Genomic DNA, 18463 nt, shown 5'->3' with positions numbered 1-18463 from the left:
ACATTTTTTATGTATGAATGGGTTTAAAAAATTATCATGTATTTTCTAATAAATTATTTTATTTATTTAAAATAATTTTATACTAACATTTTTATTACTTAAAAAATAATTGTTAGACTAAATTAAATATATTTATTACCTTTTAAATATCTAATATTTTTAATAAGTTACAAATTATTTGGTCAATAACACAAATAAAAATAGAAACTAAATAAAAAATTAATTACTCATTAATATATTTTTTATGTTTTCTAACTATTTATGAAAAATTAAATGAAATTTAATATAGTAAATAAGGAAAGAGAAATTAGCCATTTAATGAATTGACAATAATGATATCATTAAATTAAAAAAACTTTTGTTTTTTTTTTAAATACAAATTAAGAAAGAATTCAAATTTTATAATTTTGAGGGAAAAATCATATTAATTTAATGTTTTTTATTATTTATTACATTATACAATTAATCTTATGTAAATATATAAAAGTCCAAGTCTTTAATTAAAAAAATAAATAGTTCAATATGAATAGTTACATATTTTATATATGAATGAGTTTAAAAAATTATCACGTGTTCTCTAATAAATACATTTTATTTATTTAAAATATTTTTTATAATAACACTTTTGTTACTTAAAAAATAATTAGTTAGACTAAATTAAATATATTTATTACCTTTTAAATATCCAATATTTGTATCTTATATGAATAAGTTACAAATTATTTGGTCAATAATACAAAAAAAAAAAGAAACTAAATAAAAAACTAATTACTAAGGAATATATTTCCATATCTTTTAACTACTCATAACAAATTAAATGAAACTTAATGCAGTAAATAAAGAAAGAAAAATAAGCCATTTAACGGGTTGACAAAAATGATATCATTAAATTATAAAATATATTTTTTTTTAAATACAGATTAAGTAAGAATTCAAAATTTATAATTTTGAAGGAAAATTTATATTAATTTCGTGTCTTTTATTATTTATTATTACATTATACAATTAATAATAATAACTTTTTAATACATTTATGATAATGTCTCTTAATAGCAATATAAATACAAATGTTCTTTAAAAAAAATCAAGCAAATCGAATTTGATAATTTTTTAATTTTGTTTTACTACAATTTTATCTCTATTATCTAATAAAAATTTTTTTTGTAGTTTTGCTTGCTATTCTTTTGTAAGTTTATTGATATTTTACTCGTATTTTTTTGTTCGTATAATTGTTAGGTTTTTATTTTTATAATAGCAATTTTATCAACAATATATTTTAGAATAATTTTTTTATACTCTATAATTTAAAGACAATTTTTTAATATTTTTAATATTATGTTTAATGTGATGTTGTTAGAGATTCTTTTCTTTTATGAGATATTAGTTAGCAAAGGCATAATGATTTTGTTTTATTTTGGGCAATTACTCAATAAAATTCTATTGATTTACAAAGCTTTACAATAAGATGCCAATGATGATTAATTAATTTGGACACTATCATACTTAGCCAATATGTATTGGTTGGGAGCCAAATCATAAGGATTTTCATATATTATATTGCAAGTGAAGTCAGACTTAAAATTATATAATTAATTATGACCCGGTTAAATATGTTTTAATTTCAATTAAAAATTGAGAAATTATTTTCTAAGAGTTCTTAGTAAATTAAGCTTTAGATAATGTAGAGGGTTTAATTTGTAAATTTTAATAATCTTATAAAAATGAAACAAATTCCTTAATTTTGTGAAATTTACCACTTATTTCATTTAACAAGTTTTAAAATATTGAAAATACTCAAATTACAATTGAAATACTTATACTCAATTTTCTATATTCTTCTATATTTTATTTTTTAGATAAACATTATTGATTCAATTTCTTTGTTAGATAGATAGACATTTGAAGATGTCATATTAATATTCCACTAATTCATAACTATAACAAACATACAATATTAAAATAAAAATGCCAATAGTTTAGTTTTGATGTAGGTTCAACTTCTTTAGAATATAAGATATATTTATTAATATAACTCCTTTACCCATTTGAATAAAACATACGTACAATTAAATTCTACATTTAATATATTAATATTACAAAAAAATGTCCTAAAATTAATATCAAAATTTATTTCTAAATTGATTTTTTAAAAACATGTTACTTTATCTAATTAATTATTTATATGTTCTCTTAAAATTAGGTAAATATAAATGGTATTTGATTTAAAGTGACAATTATATCTTAAATATTCAACGTATATTCATGAGCTTTGAAGGAGTGATGAGTTTTTAATTGTTAGAAGCAAAAATGGAAATGTTGATTTTGCCTATTCCTTTAAATAAGTAAAATAGTAAACTATATAGCTGATTCTTTAATAAAGATGGGAGTGAAAAAAACATAATTATTTTATTTCCATTGGTAATAGATTCAAAGGGGATTAGATTGTGTGTATTTTTTTTTTTTTTTGAGAAATTAGATTTTGTGTAACATTAAGTATTGTTACAATTGTTTTTTTGTATATGTCTTTGAGCATTCTTTAGTAAGATACTTAAGTTCTATAATTCTTTGGTTTTATGAATGAAATTATATTTTTAATTAAGAAAAAATATCTATATTATACTTTTTTTGTTTGTACATTTATAGCTTTATTTTTAATAATCAAATCAAGACTATTTATTATATTGTAAATAAAATAATGATAAAATTTTATTTAGGGTGACTTAAGTGATTTATCAATTGTTATCAATATATTTGTAATCATGAAAATAAAAATTAAATTGTTCTCTAAAATTATAATTATATTAAACTTTGAAATAATATTATATTACAAACACTATTATAAATACACTTGCCTCGAGTATAGCACAAATATAAACTTTTAAATAAGTAATATTTGACAATTAATTTTTTGAAATTAAAAATAATAGCAATTTTCTTTACCCTAATTTTTTAAAATTATGTAATATTCTTAAATATATAATAGAAATCAAAACTTAACTTTCCAATGTTATAAAAACAAAAGTGAGTATGTTAAATATAGTTATCTATTTATTATGCTAATATAAACCTTCCAATATTTTACTTAAACAATTATTTTAATGCTAATAATGTTATATATAACGAAAATTATAATAGTTTGCTTACTAATGCGTAACACAAGCTTAAAACTAGTAAACATATAAAAGTCGAACCATTTGGTTAAAAAAAGAGTTTAATGTGAAATTTATATTCTTTTGACATATATATAATTTTAAATAATTGCCATATATCCTGCATTTAATAATTATATATTCTTAATTTAACAAAAAATTTGTTTAAAAAATTAATTATAATTGTTCACTTATAAATAACTAATGTAATAAATAAATTACTATTAAATACGTTAAATTACTATCAATCAAATTAAATTAAATTAATTAGACAAGAAAAGCTTTCTTTATACTATAAGTTTTTAATTGATTATAAAATAAGATAATTTAAAGTACACCACATATATATATGTGTGGTAATATGTATATCTTATATATGGTAAGATGTAAATTTTTTGCGAAAGGAATCCGACAATGTGGGCTAACATTTATTTGCTTTTTTTTTTTTTCTATGAAAAACAATTAAAATTTTAATTTTTCACTCAAAATCATAAGGATTTTTCCTTTCCCTTTGACATCCTATAAAGGTGATTGTAGACATGGATCTTAAACTTTATCAACTAAATTTTTATTTTTTATGCAATAACCAACAGTTGTTAAAACATTTTGCTTTCATGTTCTTTTTTTAACATAATTTAATCATTATACTACCTTAATTTATCGGTTTGTAATTTATTTTATAGAATGCTTCATTGATTTTATATATTTTATGTTTTATTGATTCCTTTTATTATTAGTTTTTATATTATTTAAATTTAGCAAGTTATTAGATTATTTATATTACTTTGGATACCATACATTTTTTTTTTTGTAGGTCTATTGACATATCTTACTTTTTGATTAACTTATTTTAGTACTTAGTTTGTTTTATTATTAATATCTCTATAATAGTGTTATTATAAATGATTTTATTTTAAAATTTTATTATATCCTTTTCTTAATAGTTTTTTTTATGAATAAATGTATATAAATTGTTTTTGCATACAAATATTTATATTGGCTATAAAATCCTTTTGTATATTTGAATTTTGTAATTGAATTTTTATTTATTTATTATATTGAGTTAATAATTATATAGAAGTGAGTTATTCTTATAATTCTAATATATAGGTTTATTTTTTTTAAAAATATTAACTTATCTTAAATTGGAATAAATATAAACAATGCAAAATTAATGAAGCAATATTGAGTTAATCCAAATTTTTTTCTATAAGATATGTTTACTTTCTTTTCTTTTAACAATATTGCTCATTGAATATTTTAAAAGTTTTATTTTCTTAAATATCACATAAATATATGTATATATAAGATTTGTATTTTTTATTAAAAAAACTATTTACGTGTATAATTTTATATAAAAATATTAACATGTATATCGTATGGGTCATAAACTGTAAGTAATAAAAATAACATATTTTATTTTTTTGAAAATAGAAAAAAACAAAATTTACTTTTTATTATATTTATATTTTTGAAGTTTGTCAAAAATAAAATTTTGATAACTAAAACATCATTTAATAAATAAATAAATAAATAAATAAATAATTTAAATATACCGTATAATATATACATAAGTGAAGTTAAATGAAAATGGTACGATCACATTTACTAATTTTGATCATACTTTTTTTTTTCTTCACACAAAAATCATGCTAGACTAGATCTTAGACAAGTATCATACTAATACAAGATATTCCAAAAAAAAAAAAAAACTCATTAAATATACTAAACGCTATAACTATATCACTCACGAGATATAGATCATATAAATGTTCAATTATCTGGATCTAGGGGGTTATATGCAAAGAAAGCTTATTTTTGTGTACATAAATATTTTTTCGTGGAAGATTGTGTACATAAATATTTAATTCAATAATAAATGTATGTATATTTGAAAAAATTTTAATTCAAAACATCTTTTTCTAAATAAAATTAAAAAAACTCATCGTGATAATTCTAATAAGATCATAATTTTTAGTTTTAAATAATCCATTTTAAAAAATATTAGAGGTTATTTAAAGTAATTTTGATAAAAAATATTTTAAATAATAATTTAAAAAAAATTAAAGAGTATTATTTAAGGTGTTTTTGACAAAAACGTCTTAAATAATTTATTTTAAAAAGTATTAGAAATTATTTAAGAAGTTTTTGAACAAAAAATATTTTAAATAATTCTTTCATATTTTTTTAAATAGCATTTATTTAAAATGTTTTAAAACAAAAATACCTTAAATATTCTCTAATATTTTTTAATAATGATATTTTATAAATAAAAATAATAATAAAATAAAATATTTATTTTATTTTATTGTTAAAAGAATAATTTATATTTTGAGTACATATTATTAATAAAAATTAATAAAAAGTTATCATCATATGTATTAAAAAGGTTATTATAATTATTTAAATATTAATATATATGAATTATTTTTAATTAAACAAGTGAATTTGAATATGAAATATCTTGAAAATAAAATTTTTTTTTAAATATCATATATTTTTTAAAAATTATATATTTTTTTAAAATTTAAAATTTTATGAATCAAATGTAAAAAAAAAAAGTCTTATATGCAAAGTATCTTATTTTTACTTTATTTAGATAATGTTTTAAATTAGGAAGGGAATTCAAAATCAGAGGTACTTTCGTTCCCAAGCCAAAGTCAACAATATTTCCGTCACACCAAGGTTGCCGATTTGGCTACTAACTTCGACCATTTTAATTTACCAAAACGCCCCTCATCAGGCAGTCCAGTTGTCCTTGCTTTAAGAATACGGAGGTACAGTTAAAGCGGTAAAACCAGCGATAGTATGGTAAACAGTAAACACTCGTTAGCCAAATAGCCTAGCGGCACGTCATACTAGCGATGCATGATGAAGGTGAAGGAGCATCATTCATAGCACATACATGATCTGAATGTCATGTCATACATGGACATGCAAGAAAAAGAAATAATATGTTTTTTTTCAGTTTTTTTTTTTTTTTTTGCATACCAAGTTTTCAACGAACAAGCATTTTTTTTAAATTAATTTAAGCTCAGCGTTTCTTTGTTGTTACTTATTTAGGACGATGTGAAACAGATCCTCTTGGGTCTCTCTCTCCTCTCTGTTTTCATCTCTCAGATGATCACTGTGAAACAGTGGTAGAAAAAAAAAAGGACAAGGAAGGAGAAAAAATTACAGTCACCGTAAGAAATGAAAAATCTGGCCTTTTTTTTTTTACTACCATACTTTGTTTTCTGCTGTTATTTATTTCCATTTTGTTTTTTCCGTAGTGATCTCGAGGTGGGTTTGTATTCTTGTTCGTCATCAGTGGAGATGATTGTAAATTTATTAGTTTCCAAAAGGATTCTATCATTTTTATATTCCCAACATTTCAAAATTCGATTTTTTATTTTTTAAAATTTTTTCTCTATTTTTGATGTTTGGGGTGCATAAATTTCAGGTCTTTTTGTTGATCAGTTGATAAAAAAGGGAGCTTTCTTTTAGGAATAATCATCAGGCCATGGCGGTTGTTGAGAATGCTTCGAATCAGGATGCTGCTGCCGCAGCAGTAGCATCAAATGATCAGGATCAGTCAAAGCAAAACCATGTTCGGTCAAGAATCGATCCGAGCTTACACCAGAACGATCAAGGGTTGTACAACAAGATCGGTGGTCCCCATCCTCTATCCAACGGCGGAGATTTTCAGAGGAGCAATGTTGGTGGTGGAGATGAAGTTGGGGATAGCTTCAAGAGAGACATGAGAGAGTTGGAAGAACTGTTCTCTAAACTTAACCCTATGGCTGAAGAGTTCGTGCCTCACTCACTTGTTAACCAGGGACTTAATGGAGGGCTTTACACTAACTATATTTTTTTGCGTAACAACAATAACATCTCAAGGGATGGACATGCTCATGGCAATGGTGCTGGTAGGCGGGTATGCCCCCAAAAACCCAGTTTTTGATGTTTTGCTTCGTCTACTATTAAATGAAGACTATTAGTCATGTTGATGGAAAAATTTAGAAGCGAAGAAAATGAAACTGATTTGTTTGATGGGTATATCTGGGTTTTGGAGGATGAAGGTTTTCAAGTGTCAAGAAGTTCTTTTCTCTAGCTTTATGTTTTTGTTGTTGACTGGCTCGTGTGCATTCTGCATAAGGAAATTTTCAGTACTCCTGTCCTTTATGGTTTCAATCTTTGCTTTATTGCCTTCTGTTTTGTATGGTTGGTTCTTATGATAGGTTTTTTGGGGTTGCAAAAGTTCACCGGCTGATAACTTAAAAACTGAGTTATCTGAGTTTGTTTGATTGTCTCTACTATCCGGTATCCCAAGGTGGTGTTTGGATGTGCAGTAACTATATTAGTTGTCTGATTTCTCAAAAATGAAGATGAAGGAAAAAGAAAAAGAGAAAACAAAGGTTTCTATTCTTATGTTAGCATGTTTAGATGAAATGGGAATAATTACACAAAACCTGATTCTTTTTTTTTTTTGGTTAAGTTGAGTGGAGGTTATTGTTTATGTTCATTGTAAACCATATGAAATTTAAAATTCCAACTATTAGCAAATTTCTGTATACATCATCTCACTTGTGGAGAAGAGCATCATCTAGTCTCATGGATTCTGTTCTTTTATCTTGTCTTTCTCAGAAGAAAATTTTCAGTCAGGGGAAACGGAGATTGAACAGCAGGACAAGTATGGCCCAGAGGGAAGAGATTATCCGTAGAACTGTTTATGTTTCTGATGTTGACCAACAGGTATATATATTCAGCATTTTCAGCTTTGTTAGGATGCCACAATCAATTCTGCAGTTTCTGCTTTATCATCTCTATGGTATTTAGATTCATTTAGTCTCTTGCTTGTTGGGATGTAGGTCACTGAAGAGCAGCTTGCAGGTTTATTTGTGAGTTGTGGACAGGTGATATTGTTTTCATTGCTTGTCTTAACAGTTTTCATCAAAACAATGTATCTGAATGAACTTCTTTTCTTATGAAGGTGGTTGACTGCCGCATATGTGGTGATCCTACTTCTGTACTTCGTTTTGCCTTTATTGAGTTCACTGACGAAGGTGATGTTCAACTATGGTTATTTGATGCATGGTTTAGTGGATTGTCAATCTAACTGTAAATGTGATATTTACATACTTTGCTGCTTGATGGTTTGGCTGTGCAGAAGGTGCACGAACTGCTCTGAATCTGGCAGGGACTATGCTTGGATTCTACCCAGTTAAGGTGCTGCCTTCAAAAACAGCTATTGCACCAGTTAACCCAACATTTTTGCCGAGGGTGAGGCTTATTGTTGAAATTTATTATACTGGAACTCGTTGATAACTTGGAGTCTTTGATACATTTTCTTATTCTCTTAAACTATTCAGCCTGTTAAAACATTTGTTATTTCGATTTCAGAATGAAGATGAACGCCAAATGTGTGCAAGAACTATCTACTGTACTAACATTGACAAGAAGGTGAATGTTGATTATAAATAATGATCCTGATTGTAAATAATCCTGTACAATTTTTTACATGATTTTACTCTCTGCAGGTTACTCAAGCTGATGTTAAACTCTTTTTTGAAACAGTCTGTGGGGAGGTTTGTTGTTCCATTAACTCCAGAGATCTGTTTCTTCTATTTATTACAACAAAATCTTTGCGGGGATGCATTTAAAGGGACATCTTGTCTGATGTAGGTTTATCGCCTGAGGTTGCTGGGGGACTACCATCATTCAACTCGCATTGCTTTTGTCGAGTTTGTAATGGTAATTTTTTCTTCCTCTTCATTCGCGCAATTTTTTGAACATAGCTTAACAAGTTTTCTCTGGTTTCTGAAGGGTTTGATGAGGTAAATGAGGGTTTTATGTCTTTGCAAGACCTTACTTTATATCCCAAAATTTAGGCTAGCCAGTGAGTAGGACGATTGGGTTAAGTCTAGGATATTGGGTTTCTGATCCTTCTCTAAGCTAACATTTTGTAAGAAAGTTCAGGTGCATTTGATAGAAAGGAGGGGAAACAAGAAAGGGAGAAAGCAAGGTATGAAACTAAGGACTGTTCCATTGATTTGCATCTTGGGGAATGCCCAAAAAGATCCTCTTTCCCCCCTTATCTTAGGAAAAGTCCTTGTTAAAGTTAAGAGGGGAAAGTTTTAAGAAATTTTTTGGTGTTTATTCCTCTGGAATTTTTCTAAAAGAAGCTTGAAGGCTTTTAGCTTGTTCAATGGAGTTATTGAGGGGAAGCGTATTGTAGAAGCTTTTCTATTCAAATTCACCTTGGAGTTGCTTGAAGAACTAGCAACAGTCACTTACAACGAAATTGATCTGTTAGTTGTTGTAAACAATCTTCTTTCAACTGGTTTTTTGAATATAATGTGCAATTCACCAACTAAGAGAGGATTTTTATATCAGTTTAGCATTTCATCCACTAGTAGTCTACTAGTCTAGTAGGAAATTAAAACTACATTGCATTATAACTACAAGGCATGGCCTCTTGTACAGAGAACTTGCTTATCAATTATTATAGTCTGCTCTGGTGCTTCCTACATTAATAATGATGTGAAGATTTGCCATTCAGAGTGTTGGTTTCATTTGCACAGATTAAAGCCCAAAGGGAAGTAACCTTAAATTCTAGGATTTAGCTGTTGTATTCTAGTATGGTAGGTATTGCATAGCAATTGTAGTTATGCTTGTTAGATAACATAAGCTTTTGTTTGTAACCATGGAGTAGTTATTTGCTAAATACTGTAACTTTCTTGATAAGCTAAAAAATACTTTTGATCAACAAATGATAGGTATTTGTTACCATCGATGGAATTATTTAAAGTGATCTGGATCAGGACAAGAAGTTATATTTTGAATTATTTCTTGATTGTCTGCCTCTCTTTGGTTATTGAACCTACATTTGGTTATCTGAGATGTTGTCCAACTTTTGAAACAAGTTTAAAGTTTGCAAGTGACATGTAGCTCCTTTTTCATCATCTCGAGATTGGGTTGCTCCAGTGTTCATGAATGAATGTCTTTGTAATCTTCTCTTGTTCACATGCAGGCTGAAAGTGCAATTGCTGCTCTCAACTGTAGTGGTGTGGTTCTGGGATCATTGCCCATAAGGTCAGATTCCTGATTTTTCCATCATTTTTCAGAATGGTATTTTCTTTTGTTTTTTTGTTTTGCCATAAGTTCTCTAATAAGATTGATAGTGTTTATGTCCATTGTCTTTAAGTCAAGCTGTTGTTGTGTATGATCAGGGTAAGCCCATCAAAGACCCCAGTTCGGCCTCGCACTCCTCGCATTCCCATGCACTAAATCATCTTGGCGAACTGATTTTAGTACCAGTTTATATATATATATATATATATATATATATTTAAAATACATATACACACCCATGTAAAGATGTTTCCCATGTTGATGGTCTGCCTGGTTTATATATATTGTCCTCTGCTGCTGTGCTTGGGATCATTGTTACCATAGGAGTCATCTTTTGTTTATCCTTGCTACTTGCAATACATAAGAGTTGGATGGAACTTCGAGGCCTTGAAAGATGTTATGTTGGCTGTGTTTGTCCCAGAATTAAATTGCTCTTTGCATTTTCTGTGACTATGTGACTGATGAAATGGTTCTTCATTTCTTTTTGGTTACTGGTACCGGGCAAGCTTTGGCTAGATGACTAGTGGAGATGGCTTTTCCCGTTCCCCTCTTTAATCTTAAACCTGTTTATCTCGTTGGTTTTGAAACTCATGAAGATCCAAAAGAAAAACGATTAGAGGGGGCTACCATGCAATCTGCAAAGAATGACTGTAGTCGTATATTATCTAAGCATGTAAAAATTTTGTAAGGTTTCTATGAAAACGTTTGCGCAAAACATACACCCAGGGGAGATCATAATTCTCAAAAGGTAAACACAGAAAATACACGCAGTGAGGGAGAGAGTTTTTCTGGAAAAGCTCTCAATACTAATTTTCATTCGAAGCATATATGTAGGTTCAAAACAAAACAAAGCTATCCAAGTGGTATATTTAGTAGTGATCCAACAACTATATATTATTGTTGCTTCAGAGTTTATGATAATGAGCCAAAAGTCTTTATTTGTGTTTCTAATTGTCGCAAGCACAGCGCCAGTTATTTGCAAACCGTAGGTTGCCATGTTCAAAGGATGCCAGCATCTTGTGAAGGAGCTCAGAGGTGCAGAAGGCATCTAAGTGACTTCCCGTCAACTAGCAATTGAAAGGCTTCATTTATCTTATCGAAGGGAAGCTCATGCGTGATGAACTCGTCTAATTTCAGGATCTGGAATCAAATTCCAAGACAGATTCAGTTGCATTGGACTTAAAAAAACTCAACCATATACAAAGAAAGTACAAGGGCATGATCATTAACTTACCCCGCACATGCATTGTTTGGCAAACTCTGGTAGCTGGGTTTTGCCTTTGAAGCCTCCAAAGACCGATCCTACGATTTGACGCCCGTTAAATAACTCCATTGGATGGAGAGGTAGCAGCATTGGGCTTGGGTGAATCCCCAATAGTACAGTCAGTCCCCATCCCTGTATATCCAAAATGATACTCTTTAAATCCATTCATATACATTCTTGTACTCTTGTATGCAAGACTTGATTAAAGTTATGAGAAAGAGGGGAAGAAATTGACTTTTTTTATTGAAAAAAAAGAAACTGAAAAACCAGAGGCAGAGAGTAATAGAAAAGGACTTGCCATATGGGTAGACAAAAATGCCTGACGAAGAACTTCAAGGTTTCCTGCACACTCAAAACTGTAGTCTACACCTCCATCTGTCATAGCTCCAATTCTCTGCAGTCACCATTTTCATTAAGACCATTTTATATACTTGCGCCTTTTGAGCACAAAAAGTCCTCAGTGCTATAAGTGTTGGTACTAACCTCATTCACTGGCACTTCTAGATCCTTTGGATTTATGAATTCTGTAATTCCCACAGCTTTACCTGCTCGCATATATACCAAGAGACCGATCAGATCATAAAACTTCCTATATAATCCACTCATAAGTAGCTTAATTATGAAGATACTGCAACTGCCATGGCCAGTTGCATTTTATGATCTGCTGTTTTTTCTAATTTCATAGCTTAGCCCATTAATGGATTAGGAAACTGAACCAGTTGTTGAATCTGGATTCTGGAATTCAGTTAATAAAAACTTCAACACATTAACTTGAAATTCAAGAAACCATGCCTCATAGTACATAACTTGAAAATTTTTCCTGTCAGCAGGTTTTTGGAAAGGATATTGCTAATCCATTATTCTGAATTGCTTTGATCAGTATGTCTCCACAGCAACTGAATCGGAAGTAACTTATGCAGTACGGCCAATAATAATATTAATCTTACTAGGGAAAAAGTACCTTTGGAAAATTTGCTAGGGTTTATGTCAACGCCTATTATTTTGGATGCTCCTCTTACTCTTGCTCCTTCAGCTACCTGGTCAATTCCAACCAGCAAATTAGTTCATCAGAATCTTAATATCAGATACTATATAGTATATGATTTTGTTAAACAATCAGCAATCTGATTTTATGTTAGACTTAGAAAAAGCAAAAAGGTCAACTTCTACTTCAAGTGCCAAGGAAATCAGAGTTGTGCATATATATAGGTAATGCTACACATACATAAAAAAATACCCATATGTATGTATTTTTTTTTTCTATATAACCTCTCCCTATATTTAATTTTTTCCTGCTTATCCGCCAATGGTGCATTGCATAGTTTGAAAATATATATCAGAAACGTCTAAAAACAGTATTACTAATATTAGTAAAACATGAAGCTTCATAAGTAATCTTCATTTCATGGAACTTTGAATGGTTTGAAATATAGCAGAACGGTCCAAAAACTGTAATGGTAAAATTTGAACAAGCTTCATAATTTTCTGAGTCAGCGAAAGAGGCTTACCGCGAGTCCCACGGCACCCAAACCAAAGATTGCTACGCTTGATCCAGGTTGCACATTAGCTACATTCCAAGCGGCTCCAACTCCTTGATCAGGTCAGAAAATCATGTTCAGACAAGTTTATAGTCAGACAATAACACGAGTTCAATATCGTTTAAAAGACAAAAGATAAGGCGAGATTTTTTGGTATTTACCTGTGGAGACACCGCAACTCAAGAGGCTCATTTTCTCAAGAGGTGCCTCAGAGTCAATCTTGACAGCACAGGCTGAATCAAGAACGGTGTACTCACTGAAAGTGGAGGTGTTGAGAAAATGAAATATGGGATTCCCATCCTTGGTTGAAAACCTTGGCTTGCCATCATTTACCATCACACTCTTCAATGGATTCACTCCAAACCTTTGGCAGAGATTTGTTTTCTCATTTCTGCAGCAGATGCAGTTGCCACACTGTCCTTGGAAGATTGGAATGACATGGTCACCTTTTTTCATGTCCTCAACACCTTCACCAACGCTCTCAACAATCCTGGAACAGAGCATTATGATTCATTTCATTAATCTGCTTTCTAAGTATTTTCTAATTAGTGCTTTCAACTACAAAAAATGATTAATTTCTTGTCACATACCCTGCTGCTTCATGGCCGAGAATCCGAGGATATGCTCTTTGAGCTTCATTCTTTAAAATAAAACCACAATGGTCAGACTGAGTTGTAAAAGAAATTAATTAACTAATTAGAGAAGATCAAGAGCTAAAAACAATTTATCATTGGCTTACCTCGCCTTTCCAAGCACTGAGATCCGTGTGACAGATTGAAGTGAATAGAATCTTGACCCTGACCTCCATCTTGTGAGGGGGAGCAACTTGAACATCTTCAATGACAAGAGGCTGTCCAGGACCCCATGCTACAGCAGCTGCAACGATGGAAGATGACAATCAATCTTAGAAGGACATGCACAATCAAGGATTAGTCATGAGAGAGAATACAGAAATTCGGCTTGTTACCTTTGCAAGTGATGACTTTCCCCGCTGTGTCAACTGACTCAAACGAACTTTCAAAAGATTTATTATGGTAACCAACATCCATTTTCCTCTTACTGAAACTGCTGATGTTGTGTCAAGGTTGTATCAAACACGCTTGAAAGGCCAGGTTTGCGATGATTTTGCAACTTAATTAAGGATAGGGCTATTGAATTAGACTTGCACAAGGCGGGTGTTTGAAGCTTCATTCAAGTGCCTTATATAGAAGCTCAGACTATTAACCTCACACGGCGAAATGATTTAAAAAATATAGTTGTGAGTTGTGGCGAAATTTCTAATGAGTAACTGTTGTTTATTTTATTCTAAAGGCTTTAATATAGTTTAGAAAAAAGTAGTGTGTACAATTTAACTTGTGCTTTTGATCTTAAAATCTTTGGGTAATAAGACAAGAAAGAAATAAAAGAAAATGTGATTCTCATTCTCATGCAGGATTTCAAGCGGACAGAAGCATAAACCCATGAGTGCAGCCATAAGTTTAGGTTTAAAATTAGTAATTTTAAATATTTAAGATTGAAAATGAGAAAACATACAAACATGTAAGATTAAAAGAGTAATTTCTTTATTGTTTTTATTAGGGTCACTTACCAGTCATCTTTTTGTCCCTAGTTAAAATTTTACAGGTTCCAACCTCTTCTAGCATTGTTCTTTTCAAAAAAAAAAAAACTAAGAGAAAAAGGTTGCTTAAAGTGTAATATCAATTTTCAAACAGGACAACAACGGGATAGACTACAGAGTACTTAGATATTGTTGTCCGAAGATAAGAGTTTTCTCACAATTTGACACTAGAAAAAATCGGGAAATTAGGAAAAGGATTGATAGGACTGCAGTCTGGGGGCCAAATCCTACAAGTTGGCAATAGGCATAAGTTGATTCTTCAGGCTTAGACTTGACTTCATGATTGTATTGCTTGACCGAACTAAATGCAGATAACAGAAGCCAAGAAGAATGCGCAAACAGCATTTTCTTCGTGAGACGATAAGATTAAACATTTTAAATCAAAGTGCGGCAATTTTTATAACAGGACCAATTAATCTCTTTTCAACCAATGAACAAAATTTCCAATTTCCAAAGCATGCAAAGGAAACAATCGAGTACTTGTTTTTCTCGTGTAGTGGGCGACTTAGCGGTCACGGAGCCGTTAGTCAAAACCATGATTCACGAAAAACAAAAGCGAGTTCCCTACTTTATTACACTTTTTCTATTCCGTTTACCCGCTGTTTTAACTTTTTGACATTGAAGTTAACCCTTTTCCATGACGTTTTTTCCAATTTCCATGATTCATGAACCACAAAAGATGGCAAAGAAGTTAATGGTATCTTATCACGGGTGACCTCACCTGCATGGCGTAAGATGTAACAGTTCCAAGCCTTTTTCGACTTTCAAACTTCAAATCAACTTTTTTTTTTTTTCATGTGATTGGGTGATTGAAGTGGTTAAAACGTCTGTGGAAATCGAATGCTTGTACTAAATATCAACAACTCTGCTCCAAATGCTATGGTGTTACAAATCACTCCATCAAATACGAGGAAACTAAAAATTTTGTTTTTGTTTTTGTTTTTTTTTGGTTTGTTCTGAGGAAAAACTAACCTGATTTTGCCAGACCCAACCCCAAAGCTACTGGATGTACCTAAACATACGCCAATTTGTGCGGAAGAAAAAGCCCACAACTAGACTAGCTAGGAAAAATTTGTACCAAGAACAACTACTAGCTATAAACTATAGCCTGGCAGGGTTCCTTTGCAAAAACTAGCGTCATCCACACGATCACAGTTGAATTTTTTCTATAATACAAATTGATCCTTCTAATCAATCTTTATTGCTATACATATATTCTAATTAATTATAATAAAAAAAAACTAGTAGCACTAATTTGGAAATGAAATTCAAATCCCTGCAACAAAAATATGCTCCATATTTTTTAATAGTTGACTTTCGATTATCTATATTTAATTAATTCAAACATTTACTCAGGAACGAACCTAACGAGCCGACAGGGACATGACCCCCTTCCCCCCCCCCCCCCCCAGTTTTTATGATTTTACTGATTTCGTCTATGTATTTATCCAATTGCTTAACCCCTTTACTTTAATAAACAACGTAGCCTTGGCTCACAAGCACTCTGGCATTTTACTACTTTATCCTTTTATTTTAATTTGTATATATATTTCATAATTTCTAGTCTAGCTTATTCCAAGTAAAAATGCACCCAATAAAGTTTACTTTCAGCCTGCCACATGCATTTGATCAAGAAAGGCGGCGGTCAATTACTTATGTGAGAAAATAAAAATGAAAATAATGGAAGAAGAATTCGAGGCAAACACCCCTTTCTTCAACACCCTGCCTTATTCGGAAAAGTAATTTTCATTTGGAGTTGTTCTAATCAAGCTCTGTGACGCATGAGAGCCTGAAAGCATGAGCACGTCAAATACATTATGAAGCTCAACTCTTTTTAAATTAACTCAATTGATTTTTGTTATGTGAAATGGAATAACAACACTTACAATCTGTTTTTAATCTGACCTCTTATGTTAAAAAAAAAAAAAAAACCCAATCACGTCACTTGTCCTCTTAAAACGTCTCACAACACTGTAACTAACAAACAATATACCGGCTTTCATCTTTTTATTTTTACTGCCTTTTCATTTGAATTTCTCAACCAATCATGGGCAATTGCTTGCCTTCCCATGATCCTATGGAAGAAGTTTGCTCTAAGAAAGCTATGATCGAGCCTGGAAAGTTTTCAAGTCCTCTGGAAACAGATAGCCGAAGTTGTACTAGTTCACAGTACTGCAAAAGACATAAAGGACCTACCGTCAGTTCTGCTTATCCAGAGGACGCCACGAATGGTAGCATTAAGAAAATCAGACTCCTTGTAACAAAGCAAGAGCTTCGAGGATTGCTTTCCTGGAGGATTTCAGTAGAAGCAATACTTGCTCGAGTCCCTATAGAAGGACGGTATAGATTTGATTTTATTAGAAACTGGTCGCCTGTCGCGGTTCACGCCAAAAGACGGTATAGAGTTAATTGTTCGCTTTAATTTTGTTGAGTTATAAAATGCATATTACATGTTGAATATTATGTGATAACTTATATTTTAAAATAATTCTATTTCATACTTCTAAAATTATAATATCTTTTCTCATTTTAACAAAAATTTATTATTTTTGATGCTATACAGTTAAGTTTGTAAAATTGATTTTGATATTAAATATTAAAATTTCATTGATTTGTAAAATATTATTTACTTTAAACCTATTGAATTACATGATTTTTATCTAAAAAACATCTCACAGATTAAATATAATATAAATATTTATATCTCAAAATCAATTTTAATATACAATTAATAACATATTCATACTCCTTTCCAGGACATCACACCACCACTGCTTGAAACAATCACTGAGGGAAGTGACTAGCCCTTGATAATTTCAGTTTCTTTTTTCAGCGAATACATGAATAGTTCCTATTTATAAAAAATAAAAACATTTACCAAATGAAGCCTTCCATTTCATTCATAAACCTTCACACTGACAAAACTTTAATATTCGTTCAGTGGGAAAACACCCAGAATTATTTTTTATGCAATCCTGCTATTTCTTTGGGCTGTTTAAAGTTGATAATGTTTTAATGAACCCAGCAGATTGGATGTGATTCTGTCTCTTTCACATTTCACTGTAGTTCCAGAGCTGTCAAGTTAAGGGACGAAATTTTTGTAAAAAAAAAAAAAATGATAAAGAAGCTTGAATGGACTGGTCTTGTTCACAACCATGACTTTTTGCATCTCTGTAAATGGTTTAACTGAGCCATTGCCCTTTTTTATCATACAGCCATTTCCCATTTATATGCCAAATCTCTATCCAAATTGATCTTTAGGATTCTCCGGCTAGATAATGGGTGCCAAAGGATCGAAGAATTGGCTTAGCCGCTCCATTTTTTTTTCCTAGGAGCTGCTAGTTATACGATGACTGATAAGGCCTGCCGGTTTATTACCCATATTACGATACCAAATACTAATAATTAAAAAACCTTTCTTTCCGTGTATGAATATTTCTGTATTTGTAATAACTGCGCCTACTGGCTACGAGGATCGGCAAATATATCCTAACTCGTCCGTTTCGATCTGATATGATTTTATAAAATCAATGTTTTTTTTTTAAAATCGCGTATTGAACCATATAGGATTAATTTTTTTTTTTTAAAATGGGGATTGGATTTTAAAAAAAATCATCCTGATCCAATTCATTACATATATAAAATATATATTTTATTAATTATTTAATTAAATATTATATTAATAAAATTATTATGTAATATTGTAATTTAAAATATTAATTTAAAATAATATTATATTTATATATAATTAAAATATTATATAAAAAATAATATTTTATAA

The 18463-nt window shown here is 29.8% G+C and overlaps 2 protein-coding genes across 3 annotated transcripts; one reads left to right on the top strand and one right to left on the bottom strand.

Annotated features, from left to right (window-relative positions):
* The first annotated feature begins 6171 nt into the window (after positions 1-6171).
* Positions 6172-10712, top strand: LOC111279323 (polyadenylate-binding protein-interacting protein 11-like). 2 transcript variants are annotated; one of them, XR_016329104.1, is made up of 12 exons: positions 6172-6334; positions 6592-7065; positions 7776-7883; positions 8000-8044; positions 8122-8194; positions 8299-8411; positions 8532-8591; positions 8669-8716; positions 8814-8882; positions 9108-9153; positions 10162-10223; positions 10361-10712. XR_016329104.1 is itself a non-coding variant. In XM_022866350.2 (11 exons), the coding sequence occupies exons 2-11, from the start codon at positions 6652-6654 to the stop codon at positions 10416-10418; spliced, it is 1050 nt and encodes a 349-aa protein (XP_022722085.2). In that variant the 5' UTR covers positions 6178-6334; positions 6592-6651; the 3' UTR covers positions 10419-10712. The 2 variants fall into 2 exon arrangements, 1 of the variants encoding a protein (XP_022722085.2); XM_022866350.2 differs by lacking the exon at positions 9108-9153 and having other exon boundaries at positions 6178-6334.
* A 254-nt stretch (positions 10713-10966) lies between these two features.
* On the bottom strand, positions 10967-14310 carry LOC111279313 (alcohol dehydrogenase-like 4). The gene is made up of 10 exons (XM_022866340.2): positions 14032-14310; positions 13804-13940; positions 13655-13704; positions 13226-13554; positions 13035-13117; positions 12488-12563; positions 12010-12071; positions 11825-11920; positions 11497-11658; positions 10967-11402 (listed from the first exon to the last, which is right to left on the bottom strand). The coding sequence occupies exons 1-10, from the start codon at positions 14111-14113 to the stop codon at positions 11292-11294; spliced, it is 1188 nt and encodes a 395-aa protein (XP_022722075.2). The 5' UTR covers positions 14114-14310; the 3' UTR covers positions 10967-11291.
* Between the last annotated feature and the right edge of the window lie 4153 nt (positions 14311-18463).

The sequence above is a fragment of the Durio zibethinus genome, chromosome 17, assembly GCF_047325235.1.
Source record: "Durio zibethinus cultivar Kanyao isolate XHJ-2024 chromosome 17, ASM4732523v1, whole genome shotgun sequence".
NCBI lineage: Eukaryota > Viridiplantae > Streptophyta > Magnoliopsida > Malvales > Malvaceae > Durio > Durio zibethinus.
Note: the sequence above shows the minus strand (reverse complement) of the source record. Positions and strands in the feature narration are given on the sequence as shown.

Excerpts from the sequence above, each read along its gene's own strand:
- LOC111279323 (XM_022866350.2), top strand. The coding sequence starts at position 6,652 with ATGGCGGTTGTTGAGAATGCTTCGAATCAGGATGCTGCTGCCGCAGCA. Across the intron at positions 7,884-7,999 it reads TTTCTGATGTTGACCAACAG|GTCACTGAAGAGCAGCTTGC; the intron begins GTATATATATTC and ends GTTGGGATGTAG. Across the intron at positions 8,592-8,668 it reads GTACTAACATTGACAAGAAG|GTTACTCAAGCTGATGTTAA; the intron begins GTGAATGTTGAT and ends TACTCTCTGCAG.
- LOC111279313 (XM_022866340.2), bottom strand. The coding sequence starts at position 14,113 with ATGGATGTTGGTTACCATAATAAATCTTTTGAAAGTTCGTTTGAGTCA. Across the intron at positions 13,941-14,031 it reads GAAAGTCATCACTTGCAAAG|CTGCTGTAGCATGGGGTCCT; the intron begins GTAACAAGCCGA and ends CCATCGTTGCAG. Across the intron at positions 11,659-11,824 it reads CATTTTTGTCTACCCATATG|GGATGGGGACTGACTGTACT; the intron begins GCAAGTCCTTTT and ends TTGGATATACAG.